General features: G+C 36.8%; 1 protein-coding gene across 1 annotated transcript in view; it reads left to right on the top strand.

The window, feature by feature from the left end:
- The first annotated feature begins 493 nt into the window (after window positions 1-493).
- LOC149276079 (ras GTPase-activating-like protein IQGAP2) overlaps window positions 494-14,834 on the top strand; it is an 86,800-nt gene continuing 72,459 nt past the window's right edge. The window contains exons 1-2 of the mRNA XM_089503917.1: window positions 494-585; window positions 13,464-13,620. Of these exons, the coding sequence (XP_089360043.1) occupies window positions 521-585; window positions 13,464-13,620 (222 nt within the window). The 5' untranslated portion in view covers window positions 494-520. The remainder of the gene's footprint in view (window positions 586-13,463; window positions 13,621-14,834) is intronic.

Raw genomic sequence — 14,834 nt, 5'->3', positions numbered from 1 at the left:
AAATCTTTTATCTGTTTTTCCAGACCTGACACCTTATTTACATAAAATTTTAACTAATTCTTGGTGTTAGTTTCAGCTGGAGCTGATTTTACTAAATAGAGTACTAGTAATATAGCTGTCTTGGAGATTGGCGATCCAAAAATAACAGATGTTTCGCTAGTGCCCGATTGACTCATTAGTCCTACCTCTAGATTGAATAGTTCTGTGTACAACTCAGCCCTGGCAAACTTAGATGTAAAAAACCCATAAAATAAACAAAAGGAGGTGTTTCATTATAAAAATTAGTAAAGTCAAAGTCTGCAGAGCTAGAGCAGGTAAACCCACATACCATGTACCTAAAATGTGATGAACTTTGAATTTGACTGTAGACTGCCATGGACATATTTAACAAACCATATTTAAGGCTGAATATTACGGTACTTTCTTTGGAAAGTGGCTTTTCCCTATAGTTAATATGATTATACTTTGTTTTTTGCTATTTCCAGCCATCGTTGATGATGAGCGGCTTTCTGCAGAGGAAATGGATGAAAGGAGAAGACAGAATATTGCCTATGAGTACTTGTGTCATCTAGAGGAAGCAAAGAGGTAAAACCGAAAATAATTTCTAGTTGCTGTTTCGTGATTGTGCACTCCCATGCAAACATTCCGAAGTGCTAGGAGTTTGTAGATAAAGACGCATTTAGATAAATGGAGACGTAAGGTGTAGTGGGCCAGTCGACCAACAATGGCCAACAATTAACTGCTCATATGCAGATATAATGAATTTATTCTTACAGGAGTTTGGAGTAGCCGTATTAGTCCAGTGTATAAGAATGCAAAATAACAGAATGTTGCAGACTCTTGTAATACCTTTTTTATTGGACTAACAGTATTTAAAAAACAAATAAATAAAAGGCGAGCTGTCGGGATTCCTCCCTTTATCAAGTCAAAAGCATTTCTCGGACTCCCGAAAGCTCATCTTTTATTTATTTATAAAATACTGTTAGTCCAATAAAAATGTATTACAAGATTCTGAAACATTGTTATTTTGCATTCTTACAGGAATAATACATGACCAATAGGTTTGTAACTAGTTATTCCTTGTCTTGTAACTTCTGTCTCAGCTGCTTTTAGTGGTGGGTGGCATATGAGATCAGTAATGCTTCATGGGAATGACATCAGAACCCTGTGTTCTTTTGGAACTCCTGCAAGCACAGAGCTCCTGCTTCCCTGCAGGGAGAACACAGCACCTATATCCCTTCCATAGGCAGATGAGTTAATAAACATTCATGCAATGGGCCTCTTGCTATTTTAACCCTTTTCTTGTAGACTTGTAACTGGTAATTAATGAGAATAAGCTACAATTCTGTTAGTCTTTAGAAATGTTTATTATTATTTTAATTATTATTACCATTCATTTTCCATATTGATAATATCTGACTATATAAACTATTTTAGTCTGCTTACTTTTGTCTATATCTTAAACCTTTATTTATAGAAACACTAGGATTGCCTTGAAGTGTTTTTAAAAAGAATAAGAGGAAGCAGCCATCCAAGATGTGTAATGATATTCTCATATTACATAGTTTAAGCTAAACAATATGCAGCACAAGTCAAGGGTTTCTAGGCTAACACAGCTGTGTGTGTGACCGTGAACATACTCTGTGCTGACTTTTTTAAAGCAGGAAGAAATACTTGTTATCACCTTGAGAAACCTTGTATAACTTTATAATGTGATTTATTCTATGAATATTATATTGATTTTTCAAAAAAAATCTGTAAATATACCCAGGGCACATTGGTTGCTTAAGAATCATCCTGCATCCTATAAAAACCTAGAATCTGTTGACGAATAATCATTCAGCCCATCTGGTCTCACCATTTTTCCTGATAATCTATAATTTTAGATTCAGGATAACTTTATGCCTATCCCATACCACTTCTGCTGGGAAGCTGTGCCACTTATCTCATTAAAGTAAAATGTCATTAAATTACATGAAGCTTCTGACCCTCTCATTGAACAACATAAAAAGTGATTGGAAGAAAAATCGTGATCAAGTCAATAGCTGACGTGACTGTCCTTCACAAAAGCATCAGTTCTTCTCGGTACACTTGCACAAAGTCTGGGATTTTGCAGGCATATAGTTGGGTGTATGGTTGTCACAGCTATCGCCACTGCAGAACAATCCCTCACGCGCTGCCATCAGCAGACGGACGGAGAGGCGTCACCTCAGCTCTGTGGCATCTCCGCTCACCTACACGGCTGATGCAGGCTTCTTCCAGGGGGTGTGGCTGTACTGAATGATGTCATCAGAGAGAGCCAAATTCAAACATAAAAGCCTTTTGTTCTCTTTGCTTAGCTGTTAGCTGGTACCTGTATCAGTAGCTTAACGCTTTCTCTGCTTTACCCATTTTGTGTACCTGACCTTCGGCTATCCCTTTTGGACTACGAACTTTGAGATTTTTTATTTAACCCTTTGTGTCCTGACACCTGGTTGTTTGTATACTATTGGCCATTCGACATACAGTATATACACACACACACCAAAATTCCTCCAAAATCCTACAGGCTTCACTTGCCTCCGTTAAGGTCACAATTCCACAATGTGGTTAAGATCAGGCAGAGCCAGCCTTAAGTGTTCTAGCGCCCTGTGCGGACTACTCCTCTGGTGCCCCTTCTCACTACCCCCCCCTCTGTCCCTTCTCACTACCCCCCCTCTGTCCCTTCTCACTACCCCCCCTCTGTCCCTTCTCACTACCCCCCCCTCTGCCCCTTCTCACCAAATTGGGACAGTTGGGGGGCATTCTTTGGTGGGTGACCTCAGAAACGCTCTACTGGATGAATTTGCAAACATTTCCGCATAAACCCTCCAAAAGCTTGTAGAAAGCCTTCCCAGTTCTAGTATTTGCTGAATCCAAACTGTTGTGTAAGGAAGCATGAGCCAGATTTGTTCCAGCACTGATTTATAATCCTGTTTGCCGACTCTTCACATAGAAATGTCTGGGATTCTGAGTGAGTCTTGCTGTCCCTATAAACCTCTGCCTTGGCTTTGTAATTTGCATTTCCCCAAATCGTGAGTTAATTATAATGGGGAAGAAAGAGTGATGACCCATGATCTGAGGTTGGGTACTATGGAAATAGAGTGAATATGTGCGGTTTTCCACATCTTAACAGTTTAAAATAAAATCCATCGTATTTCAGAGCTGTCATTGAAGATTCTGCTTATTAAAGGCCAGCCCTCTGTGAATCTCATGTTATTTTATACCATTGCATCTATGTTACTAATATAGGCTGGCAAAGAAGGATTTTAAAAGATAATGAAGAGTTGAAGGTTGGCTAATCCTTTTCCCTATATACAACAGGTAGAATGGGGCTCTTGGGATTTTTGATGTGTTAAACTTTGGCCACCTCTTGGTTATTAAAACATTTCTTGGAATCTAATGCAAGATGATATGATTGTTAAAACTGTAAAGTTATTGCACCAAGTTGTCAGAGGTAAATCATAAAAAGATCAAATATGGGACACAAATAAACCTTCAGAGTGATCGGTTGCCATAGAAACAGTGGGGGGAAAGTTGGATGAAGGTATATATATATATATATATATATATATATATATAATACGTATACTCTATGAAACCTGTCAGTAGCATTGTTTAAATTATTCTTTTCTTTTTCAATAATCTATGTAGCAGATATATTTTTGTCTTTCTAATATGGAAAAAAAAAGGCTTACGGAAACAATAGAAATAGTGAAAACCGAATTACATTTCTTCTAAATGAATCTATAAAAAATATAGCAAATTACAATAGCTAGTGTTCTCGCCATTCAACCAAAATGTGGATGTTTTTCGTTGCAACCCAGTTAGTTACAAATTTTTACTCCAACATACAATAAGCCTTATTACCCATGGGACATAAATGAATGAGTAGGGAACTTATCTCCCTCTGAGTGGCAGTCCTGTGGCCTTTTGTTTCTGGAAAAAAAAAACAAAAAACCTGAACATCATTATCATAAAAATGATTCTGACTTGGATGTAAAAATTGCTTTGTGGCTGCTTTAGTTAGTACACAGCCGAGGACAAATATACTATACAACAGTTATATATGAACCACATTATTGCAGATACATTAATGGTGTAACTGTGATAAAAAAAAAAAAAAAAATCTAACTCCAAATCAAACATTTTCTCTACAAGAGAATGGACTTGAATGTTCTTTAATACACACGCCTATATAATTCTAGTGTAGGTGTAAATACAACTTCCTATTTTCTGTGCTTTCTCTCACTTGCAATATTCTGAGATTTGGCAACAATGCTTTAATTAGTAGATAAAGGCTTCCTTATTGAACAAAGAAAAAAGGATTGTTGGAAATATGGGGTGTCCCAGAAATTTGCTTAGTTTGTTTGCACTGATGAAATGTTGTTGGGATAATATTGTCTTTGGTGAAGTAGCAATACCAAGACTAATTGAAAATTGAAGAATGTGAGATTTCAGCATTCTGAGTCCACTTGTATGCTGACTTATCATTTGTGTGAGTTAAAAAAATACTTAAAGGACAACTGCACAGCCTATTTGACTTATAGTCTGCACGTATTTGCTTACTTAAAGGTACTTAAGGGAGATCTTTCACCAACTTACTTCTATCAGATTTATTTTTTTTTAAAAGGTGTTTTTTTTTTTTTTTTTTTTTTTTTTTTTTTAACAATTCTAGTTTTTGCATAATATCGTGAAGGAGCTGCATATTAACCATATATATGTTTTTTATATTTCTGTTATCTTAGCCCAGTCTCTTATATACGTAACCTTCTTGTCATACTCCATGTGATAAACAAGTGAATGGCTCGGTCTTAATAACACAATCAGGCAGTCTGACTAATGAAACTCTATGGAGGAAAGTATTTAATTGTAAAGCGAGGCTACTGTCCCTTTACAACAATGGCAGCCTCTAGGTTTGCAGACAAAGGAAGCTTATTGAAACAAAAGGTGATAAAATGTTTTTTTTTTTTTACAATGCTTACATCACTTTTTTCAGCGCTGTATTGTATGCTAATGGGGAAAAATATTTTTCCATACGACTTCGTCTTAAAAGATTAGCCAATCGCTAAATTCACAAGAACTCAGTTTGAGTACTGCTGTTCCTTGTTAAAGGTATGTAAATTGTACACAGCGGCATTATCTAGTAAGGTAACAAAGAGATACTCTCTAACATAGTTTTACAGTGTTGCGAAGTTTTGCGGGGCGAAAAGACTTTAATAAATGTTACTAGAAGCAAATTTAAATAGGGAGTTAACCACAAATGAAGTTTCATTTCCTTTGTTTTTGCAGATGGCTCTAGAGGTAGACTAGAGTGTGATAAGGTTCGGCACGCATCGCTGCCTGCCTTCTGTGTGATGCTATCAAGGAACATCAAGTTCCCTGTTTTATCAATTGGTTCTCAAATATGAATTGGTTTGATGCATGCATTGCCTTTTATTTCCACAGTTACCACACTAGACAGAGACTCGTACAGTTATTTATGTATTTATTACATAACTGTTCCTATAACATTTAAAGGACAAAGTATACCCAGCAAACACCATTCAATAAACACCTATCTAAGGCATAAATATTGAGCGTTCCGTCAAGGATATGGCCATATATTGCTTAGCCCGCCACTACGTCACAGTACCCCCAATTTCCCCTAGGTATTTATTCATGGCTTTACCAAAGAGCTGAATCAGTGGGACTGCGCTGTATTTTGACCCATTGACTCAGCTCCTTGGTAAGTAATCTGGGCAAGAAAAATTAGATAGGACCCAGACTTGGGGTAGTGCCAATATATGACCCTATAGTGTGATGGAATACACAGTACTTATGCCTTAGAGGTGTTTTTTGAATGGTGTTCACTGGGCATGCACTGAATTGTTGCTTTGTTTTGTGTACTTATTGGTGACTTTTATTACAGCAGCAACCCGGGAATCTGAATGTGTATGCCCTTGCTTTTTTAGGTTGTGCGCTCCCGTTTCTGTGTGTGTGTATGTGTGTGTGTGTGTATGTATGTATGTATGTACGTACCATACATACATACATACATACATACATACATTTAAAGCCACAGGCTCCTCTTGGCCTGCAGAATAATTCTCAAGGAACAACACAGACACCTTTCTTTGAGATGCAGCAGTGTAGTGTGCCAGTGGCACAGATGAGTAAGAACGACAGAGAGCAAAGAAAACTGTAAACTGTATAAGGCTTGCCATCTATAATGATTGGGGATTTTGTTTTTGCAAGTAAAGCGTATAATCTGGGCCTTAGCCAATTTTTGGAGCATTCTGGGTAAGATACGTAACAAAGTGTATGGGAGAAGAACATGTTGAATCTTAAACTTTAGTATGATAGTTTAATTTAAATTTACTTTGGTTCTATTCTTCAGTAGATAGTTACATTCACCCTTTGCAACCATCTATTTCGTTATGCAAAACCAAATGTGATTTATGTTTTTAACAAACATATTTGGGGTTTTTTAAACTCAAATTCAGAAGATGCAAAAACAATCACTTTTGGAATTATTTAGAAGAAGATTGACAATGGCCAAATGTATTTGTATTACAAAAATTCAATAGGTATTGTGCTCAGAGTGAACGGAATCATTAGGGAGATTATTGTTTTTGATTTATTTCTCTTTTGATAACATTGCCTATTGTCTGTTGCCACAAAGACTGCTCCCTGATCAGAATCCTGTTTGGCCTTCAGAAAGATTAAAACATCTGCTATAAATTAAGAGACCTCTTGTCGACTTTTCAACTACTTTTATGTTGTATTTGTCTGTGGGGTTTTTAATGGAAACCTTGGATATTTTACATACAGATATGTTTTGAATGTGTATGATGATGTTTTATATGATCCTGGAAAAAATAGAACTGTTCTTGTTTGGATCATCATGAACATGCAGGTAGTTAACTGTTTATAACATTAACCATTACTTGGCAAAATCCCGTATCCATTTTTATACTCTTTGGGTTTTCATTAAGGAACACATGATCCTGTTCTGGGATATTGTAATTAATGAGCAACAGAGTGTTCATTGTTAAACTATATGTTATGGGATAGCTGGGGTCATGCACATGTTTAAGTAAGCTCAGGGGAAACCGCTTTTGTTTAAGTTTAACATTTCCTACTTTTATTTTTCTACTAAGTACTTGGGAGTTGGCGTATGTTAAGAAAATATATACCCCCCCTAGGTAAGATGGAGAGAGGATATTTTTTTAAGACATGATTAAATCGTTATTTAGGATTACCATCTGTATAGATCATGCAACATTACACAATAGGCAAAATATTATTTTTATTTAAATTAACTTTTTTATTTTTGTTTTTTTATTACCTTTTTAACAAATCTTTATAACTGTCGCATCCTGTTAATTGTAACTATAAAATACTGGAAAACATTGCTATCCAAAAAGGTTTATAAATGTTTCTTTTAATTAAATTCTTCTCAAGAGTGTATCTTCAATAAAAGGATCAAAACAACCGTTTAATTACTAAAGAGCTGTTCAGTACATCAAACATTTTATATGGATGCTTCAGAATAATACTGTTGCATATTAAATATTTTTTTTTTTGTTAATTTTTTTTATTCCAAGGGGTATATCCCCCCTTATTTATTTATTTATTTATTTTTTTAACAGAACAAAAATAAATATACAAAAAACAATTAGACAAAACTGAAAAAATTACATAAAATACATTTAACACATAGCTTATCAACAGTTGTTGTTTGATGTATATATCACAATCATTATATCTTGGACGAGTGCAGGGTAATAGGCTAGTGGGGTTAAATATTTTTTTATATACATCATGTATGCTGTTGGCAAATTTTAATAATTTAGACTATTTTTAATGAACCTTTTGTCTTTTTTTCATTTATTAAAAAATTATAATGCTTTGTGTAGGGAAACCAGGGTAGGTAAACAGAGAAGATTGTCTTAATCTTGTCTCTCCATGCACTCAATAGACTCCAGTGGGTCTTTTAAACTGTTAAACTTATATATATATATATATATATATATATATATATATATATATATAATTTGCCTGTAACTTCCAACATTGGTAGGTCTTTTTGGCCTCAACATATCCGTGCTACAGTGAGTTTTGTACATAGGCAGGAACAGTTGTGACTTTTTATTCTTGTAAGGCATCTTCCTGTACTCATGGCAGATGATGCTGGAGATAGATCAGCAGTGGTTTCTAGTGCAAAAAATGTGATGTAAAAACGGCACGCATTTGTAACCCTTTCTCTGCTGCCTTTATTCAGACACAAACCGTCGGGTGGTCTAGTGGTGAAGCAGCCTGAAACACATTTGCAAGAGGACATGCCGAGTATGTACTGTCCAGCCTTGTCTAAAACAGATTAACAGAAAGGAAATGTATAGACTCATAAAAACAAAATGAGTAAATGCTGCCCAGAGCCCTTAATTTAGACACCTTGGTGGATGTATGTGGAATTAAAGTCTGAGGAATTGGCCTTAAATCAGAGTAGTTCCCCTTCCCTGTTTCTCTTGCCAGATATCTGTGTTGCCGTTGCACTAGTTTTCTGATTGTACGTTTTAGCAACATATGCAGGGCCATAATGCTAGACTGCTAAAATGTTATTATATATATATATATATATATATATAATATTTTGCTGAATGCATCTCTCTGCATGTAATGTACTCGCCTCCTGTCAGCTGTGGTGATTTCAATAGGATCACTTTCTTGCCACTGATTGACAGCTTAAAACAGCCAATCAGCAGCAAGAAATGTCAGCTCATGGAGGAAAGGGGCAGTTTTATTTATTTTTTATTTTTGAAGAAACAGAGTACTTTAATATGGATTCTTCTATTGTATGGCTGTTACGGACAATAGACTGTCCCTTTAAGGTACAGGAGAATGCCTCTGCCAAGCCTGGGGAATTAAGTTTGTGGTAGTGCTTAGGGGATTGGTACAAGACGTGTACTTCTGCAACAAGCTTAACATTTTCAGGCAATCTATTATAAATGTAAAAGCATTGCCTGACTCGCTGTGACTCATCAGCACTACTAAACCCCTTACTGGCACTCTTTGTTTCTCACCAGATCCCACAATGACCTTATAGTTTTTGGGTTTTTTTCCCGTTCAATACTAATCATTAAAGTTTTCAGCCAGATTTGTATTTAGTTTAATGAAAAGACAATCTTAAAGTTGTTCCCCCATTTAAAACAAAAAATTACTTGGGATAATGAAACCCTACGTGCACTTGCAGATACATTGAAAGGGAACAATCAAATCATCCTCTCCTTCCCCACTCAACCACCTAATAGATTGTAACCTCACAAGAGTATGTCGCTCTTCTCCTTCTGTACTAATACATCTTAAATGTGTGACTGTATATTGTCACTTTCAATATTATTGTTAATCCCCCTCCTTATTTAATAGAGCTACAGAATCTACTGGCGCTCTATAAATGTAATGCAACTTTCCCACAATTGTGTCCTAGCATTTGATTTCAGGATTTAACAAGTAGTGATCTGTCCATGGCACTGGCATGCTAGGTAGTGTCTAAAAAGTGGAGGTGGTTCAATGCCCAGATGGTTTCTTGACATTGAAACATTCTGCTATGAAAAGGAAGGCTGGAATAACTTTACCATATTTATGTACAGAAAAGTTGTGTGAAATAAATGTATCGGATTGTGATCAGTTGCAACAATGTCCCCTATTAGGAGAAAAGCATTTTGCTTTGTTTCGTGTTTCACAATAAAATAACATTCTAGAGAATCTATGTCGTCCTATGTGATGTCCACACCGTCCATATCTACCCAATGCCTCTCTGCTTCAATGTATTTAGCTGGAGAAATATCTCGTTATCGCCTGCTTTGCATATATTATGGAGCTGTGCTATGTGCTCTGCTGAGTTCACATTTAGAAAGTTGTGTTGATCCAGTGCATAGCTGTGGAAAGGATATCAGACTGTGATTGATTGGTTAATCATCGCAATTAGTGCTTGTAATTGCAACTGTTCCATTTATCTACCTTAGCCTTGAGACTATGCTTTTCTTTTATTAAGGAGAGCCATGGTAAGCATCGACTGTTTTCTTCAGCTATACGATGGTAATCACAATTCCAACAGCATATAAAGCATTTTGGATTATGCTTTTAAAGGAACATTCCATTGCTTGTCGTTGTGGCTTCTTAGAAAACTTTGCAGCAGTATTGACCTATGTAACTACCCCCCCCATGTACACTTTGAGGGTTATGTATATAAAATGATTCCCATGCTAAGAAAAGGGGTCTCATTACCATAGCAACTAATGCTGCCGACTAGGCCATTCAACGATTGCTATGATTATTAGACGCCAAACATTTTATCAGAATCGCTTTTTTATATATAGTCCTTTCTCTGATACAAGGTGTCCGTTTTTGACAATGCCGTGAAATAATGCTACATGGAGTAAATACTCATTGCATTAGAGTCAAATTCTGTACATGCAGATGAGTATCAAAGTAAAGTATGAGTATCGTAGGGACGACATTTTTCCCTCTGTTTATTCAAATTCCCTGCATTCAGATACTGAGCTATGTAGTGTTTAAACCTGTCTGGTGGAAAACATAACTGATTCTTATTAATATTTACAAAGTGGGTGTATTCAGAAGTAAGGAGTGCCACCTGATAAAGTATACGGCTGTGCCAGTGTAACTATAATTGAGGATGTGTGAGTCATGTTAAACGGATGCTCGCAAATTACAATTTATTTTTCCTGGCTTGCCTTATCGTTAATAAATTGATAATCGCATAAAGATGTAAAATGCAATATATCCATATATCCTTATTGGGATACTCTACTAATGCGTTGAAATGGGGTCATCATGTTCTGCAGCTCATTGCAATGGCCATGCTCCAGGTGGTGGAAATTCTATACACAGTTGTGTTGTTGTCAGCCAGAATCTGACTTGCTTAGTATATGTTTAGTTAACTCTACAGGGTTTGTAATTACCCGTGTAGCTATGTAAAACTTTTTTCCTATAGGGTTGTCTTATATTCAGGCTTTTTCTTTTTTTCATAAGTTAATATTCAGATTTTGGGGGGTCGTCTTATAATCAGGGTCGTCTTATAATCGAGCAAATACGGTATATATATTGGCACAAAATAAAAACAATCCAGGTTTTTGTCAATGAACTACCAATATCTGCAGACCTAGAGGCTGTCATTGTTGTCCAATGAGTGATATTTTAAGTGACTTCCCCTGATTAAAAACCACACTGAGCCGATTCTTTATGGCAATGCTAATGAAGTCCTGCTTGTACAGTGCACTTTTCATCTAAATACTTGTCATAGTCAGAGGGTCATGCTGTATGATTAAGACTAAGCCCTTTTATTGCTTACCACAAAGTAGTATGGTGAAGAATCATGGTGTTTGGCGATTGTGCTACGATAACACAGCTAGAACGCAACAAAAAGTAGAACTGTGAAAGAAAAATGCACACTGATTTTAAAGGTTTTTATCTGATACTGGATTTTTTGGTGGGAGTTCCCCTTTAATACATTCTTAACAGCTGCCGTAAAACTAGAAATGAATGGGTTACACAGGGCCACATCTTGTGCTGTCTGAAAGCTTCTGAAGTTCTGTATAGACTGCGCTTACCTGAACATACGTTTTAACAATAGCCCTGCCAAAACGTCAGAATTTGCAGTATCGGCATTTCTTTATACAGCATAGATGCATTGACACACTTTAATGAGTATACGGCAATGATTGTATGTAATTGCCGTGTGTGAGCGTGTGCTTTGCCGTGCTGGATGTGTGATGGTTTTATTGGGGAAATCAGATACTAGCTGTTGGAAATGCTGAGTAAACAGGGCTTAAGATAGCTTTAGTCGGATGATTTGCTGACTGAGATTGTGAACCCAGCCCATCCTAGACTAGATGCATACAGAGTCGCAGGATAAGGCTGGAATTAATCACATATTAACCCAGAAAAAAATATTAACAAGGTTATGGTAAAAGCTGCTCTGCTGCCACCTTGTGAAACATTAATAGCTTGTTATACACTGCAAACAAAAGCCTTAATTGAGGCGTTGCACCTTATTTTGAAAGTGACATCAGACATTGCTTCCATGGAATTTAAGGGCATGCTTCTTTACCATGGACAAAAATGTCTAACCTAGTCCTTGTCTGACATATCTCGTGTCACACACACAGTAGAGGTTATGTGTGAAGAGCAATGTTGGTGCAAAGTAATGAGACATATCTTGGCTGTAGCCGCCCCTATAACTGACCTCTGCGGTCGTCATCTTTGATGAGGGACAGGATATGGCATCATACCCAGGCGTGGTGCATGTTCCCCACGTAGACATGTCATCTAAAAGGGATGTCTCACATGTACAATGTACAAATTTCCTGATTTCCCCCATCGTAATTTTTGCTTACCTACAGGTAAGAAGCCATATTTCATCAGTGATAACTTTTTTGAGGATGATGATTGGTCAAATAAATTGGACTACCTTACATTGGGGGTGGTCCCTAAACAATACTCTATCAGGTCACTTTACTCCATAAGTGCTACCCTCACTTCTCAGAATGTGGGCAGGCAGTCCGCTGCGGTTCATCCGCAGTCTCCAGGCAAAACTCGGAGATTTCCCAGGTATGACTATCACCCACTGGGCACAGTGTATCAGAAGTATATTTTAATCCACCAGCTGTATTTTGGGGCACTGGATTAGATTAGACCATTGGCAAATTGCCAGACACACCCTGTGAACCGATATGATTAGCACTTACCCCATGCTGGGCCATCAATGATTCTTACAAAGTAGAATTCCTAATTTTAAGGGTGCTGTTCCACCTACTCTGCTGATTTAACCACTTCTATATCTTCTAATTAAACTAAGCAATAGAAATAGCCTTCTACTGTTAAATGCCCAAACTCCCTCCTAGAAATAATGGAGTCATATTAAATTTTGTCCTATTCGTTATTCGCTGCGAGGGCCTTTTGTCATGTGAACATATTGGAAAGCTTACATGGATGCAGCTTGAGAACTTCATATTTTTTTCTGTGCAGAAACTATTTTTAAAGAGGTCTATAACAGCTCAAGGCTATCCAACTGAGGCCAGTGGTTTTTTTCTTTTCTTTTTTGTCCTTTTTTTTTTTGTTTCTCTGTCGATTTTGTATATGCATCATACAGTTGAAGAGAAAAAAAGTCACATTCCCTACACTTCCATCTTATTGTTCATAAATAATATCCACACGGATGGCTGCACTTTATTTCACCTGCATGTTCCTGGCTGCCAGAAACCCAACATAAACTGCATATGTATACAAAAATTCAAGGTCATATTTTATGCCTATTTTTTTTCTCTCCCATATCTTGCACCTGGTTTGGGATTTATGATCTAATTGTGGAAAAATTGTCTCGCTTGGTAATGCAATCCAGCGGTCTCTGTGCACCAATAAGTTTGCTCTTTCTTTCTTCACAGGTGGATGGAGGCCTGCTTAGTTGAAGAACTGCCGCCAACCACAGAACTGGAAGAAGGGTTGCGAAATGGGGTCTACCTGGCAAAGCTAGGCAGATTTTTCGCTCCAAAGATGATCTCTGAAAAAAAGATTTATGATGTGGAGCAGGCACGTTTTAAGGTTAGTGGCTGTAATGACAGTTTTAGAGCCACTATGTACTAATTTTTTACAGATGTCAGATCATGCATGTTTTGACCCTTTGATATCTAGGGAGTCTAACAGTAATTGCCTCCAGTAATAATCTGGCTTTGTCAGTTTGGTTAGTATGTTGTAATGGAATCCATGAGAAATTTACCTGAAAATAGGAATTGTGGGAGCTCTGCTCAGCACAGCTCTTTTAAGTACATTTTAAGAGGCAATGCAAATAGTAAATATGGAATGGGACCAAAAATGGAACCTGGAGGTCTCCTTATGTCACTTGGCATGGAAACAAAATGCAGTTGGTAATAAAGGAATATTAAGTTTCATTTGAAAGGAAAGGACTGAACATATTTAGTGAATGACTGTTTAGTCCATAGTTTATACACTTATTTATCAAAACACGTCGGCCAGTTGTATGAAAGCCTCTAAATCTAGTTAGATGGTAAAGTTGATAGACATAATATGTAATAAGAAATACATCTAAAAATACAATAATTATTTGCACAAGAAGAACAAAATACAAAGAATATATCAAGTACAAAACTCTGCAATAGAGGGTAAAAATCTCCATAAAACACCTTACCTACAAATAGTATTTTTGCCTGACCAGGCTTGAAAAAGCATTTCTTGTGGCATCCATTGCAGAGATTTGTTTTTCACACACAGTACTGTGCAATACTGTAAAGTAAGAATGCTTTCAAAATTAGACAAAATAGATTTTATTTTACCATTTAGCAAAATTCAAAGTGAGCGAACAGAAGAAAAATCTAAATCTAACGTAATCTAAATATTTGGTGTGACTGTCCTTTGTTCTTCTAGGAACACTTACACAAAGTCAGGGATTTTGTAGGTATGGTTTTGTAGATGGGTATTTGAATAAACAATGAAACCACACAGGTGCTATTGATCATCAATTTAATATGTAGGTTTCTTAAACAGAAATCAAAACTTGTATTAAAGTTGAGCTATGGTGGGTTACTGTGCATGAGTAACCTCCTCACCTTCATCCTCCACTGCTGCATCCATTGAAGGGACTCCTCGTGGAGACTTTTGGCGGCAGAAACAGAGTCCCTCAACACCATCTCCTCCATATTCTGCTGCATCCAAGATGGCCTTCTTTTACAGTCAGCGGCTTACCACACGTGCCACAAACTAAATGGCCTAATGGCACAGTCAGCAGCTTGTTGCACATG

The sequence above is a fragment of the Sceloporus occidentalis genome, unplaced genomic scaffold (assembly GCF_023333645.1).
Source record: "Sceloporus occidentalis isolate IW3139 unplaced genomic scaffold, rSceOcc1.0.p SCAF_248, whole genome shotgun sequence".
Taxonomy (NCBI): domain Eukaryota; kingdom Metazoa; phylum Chordata; class Lepidosauria; order Squamata; family Phrynosomatidae; genus Sceloporus; species Sceloporus occidentalis.
Note: the sequence above shows the minus strand (reverse complement) of the source record. Positions and strands in the feature narration are given on the sequence as shown.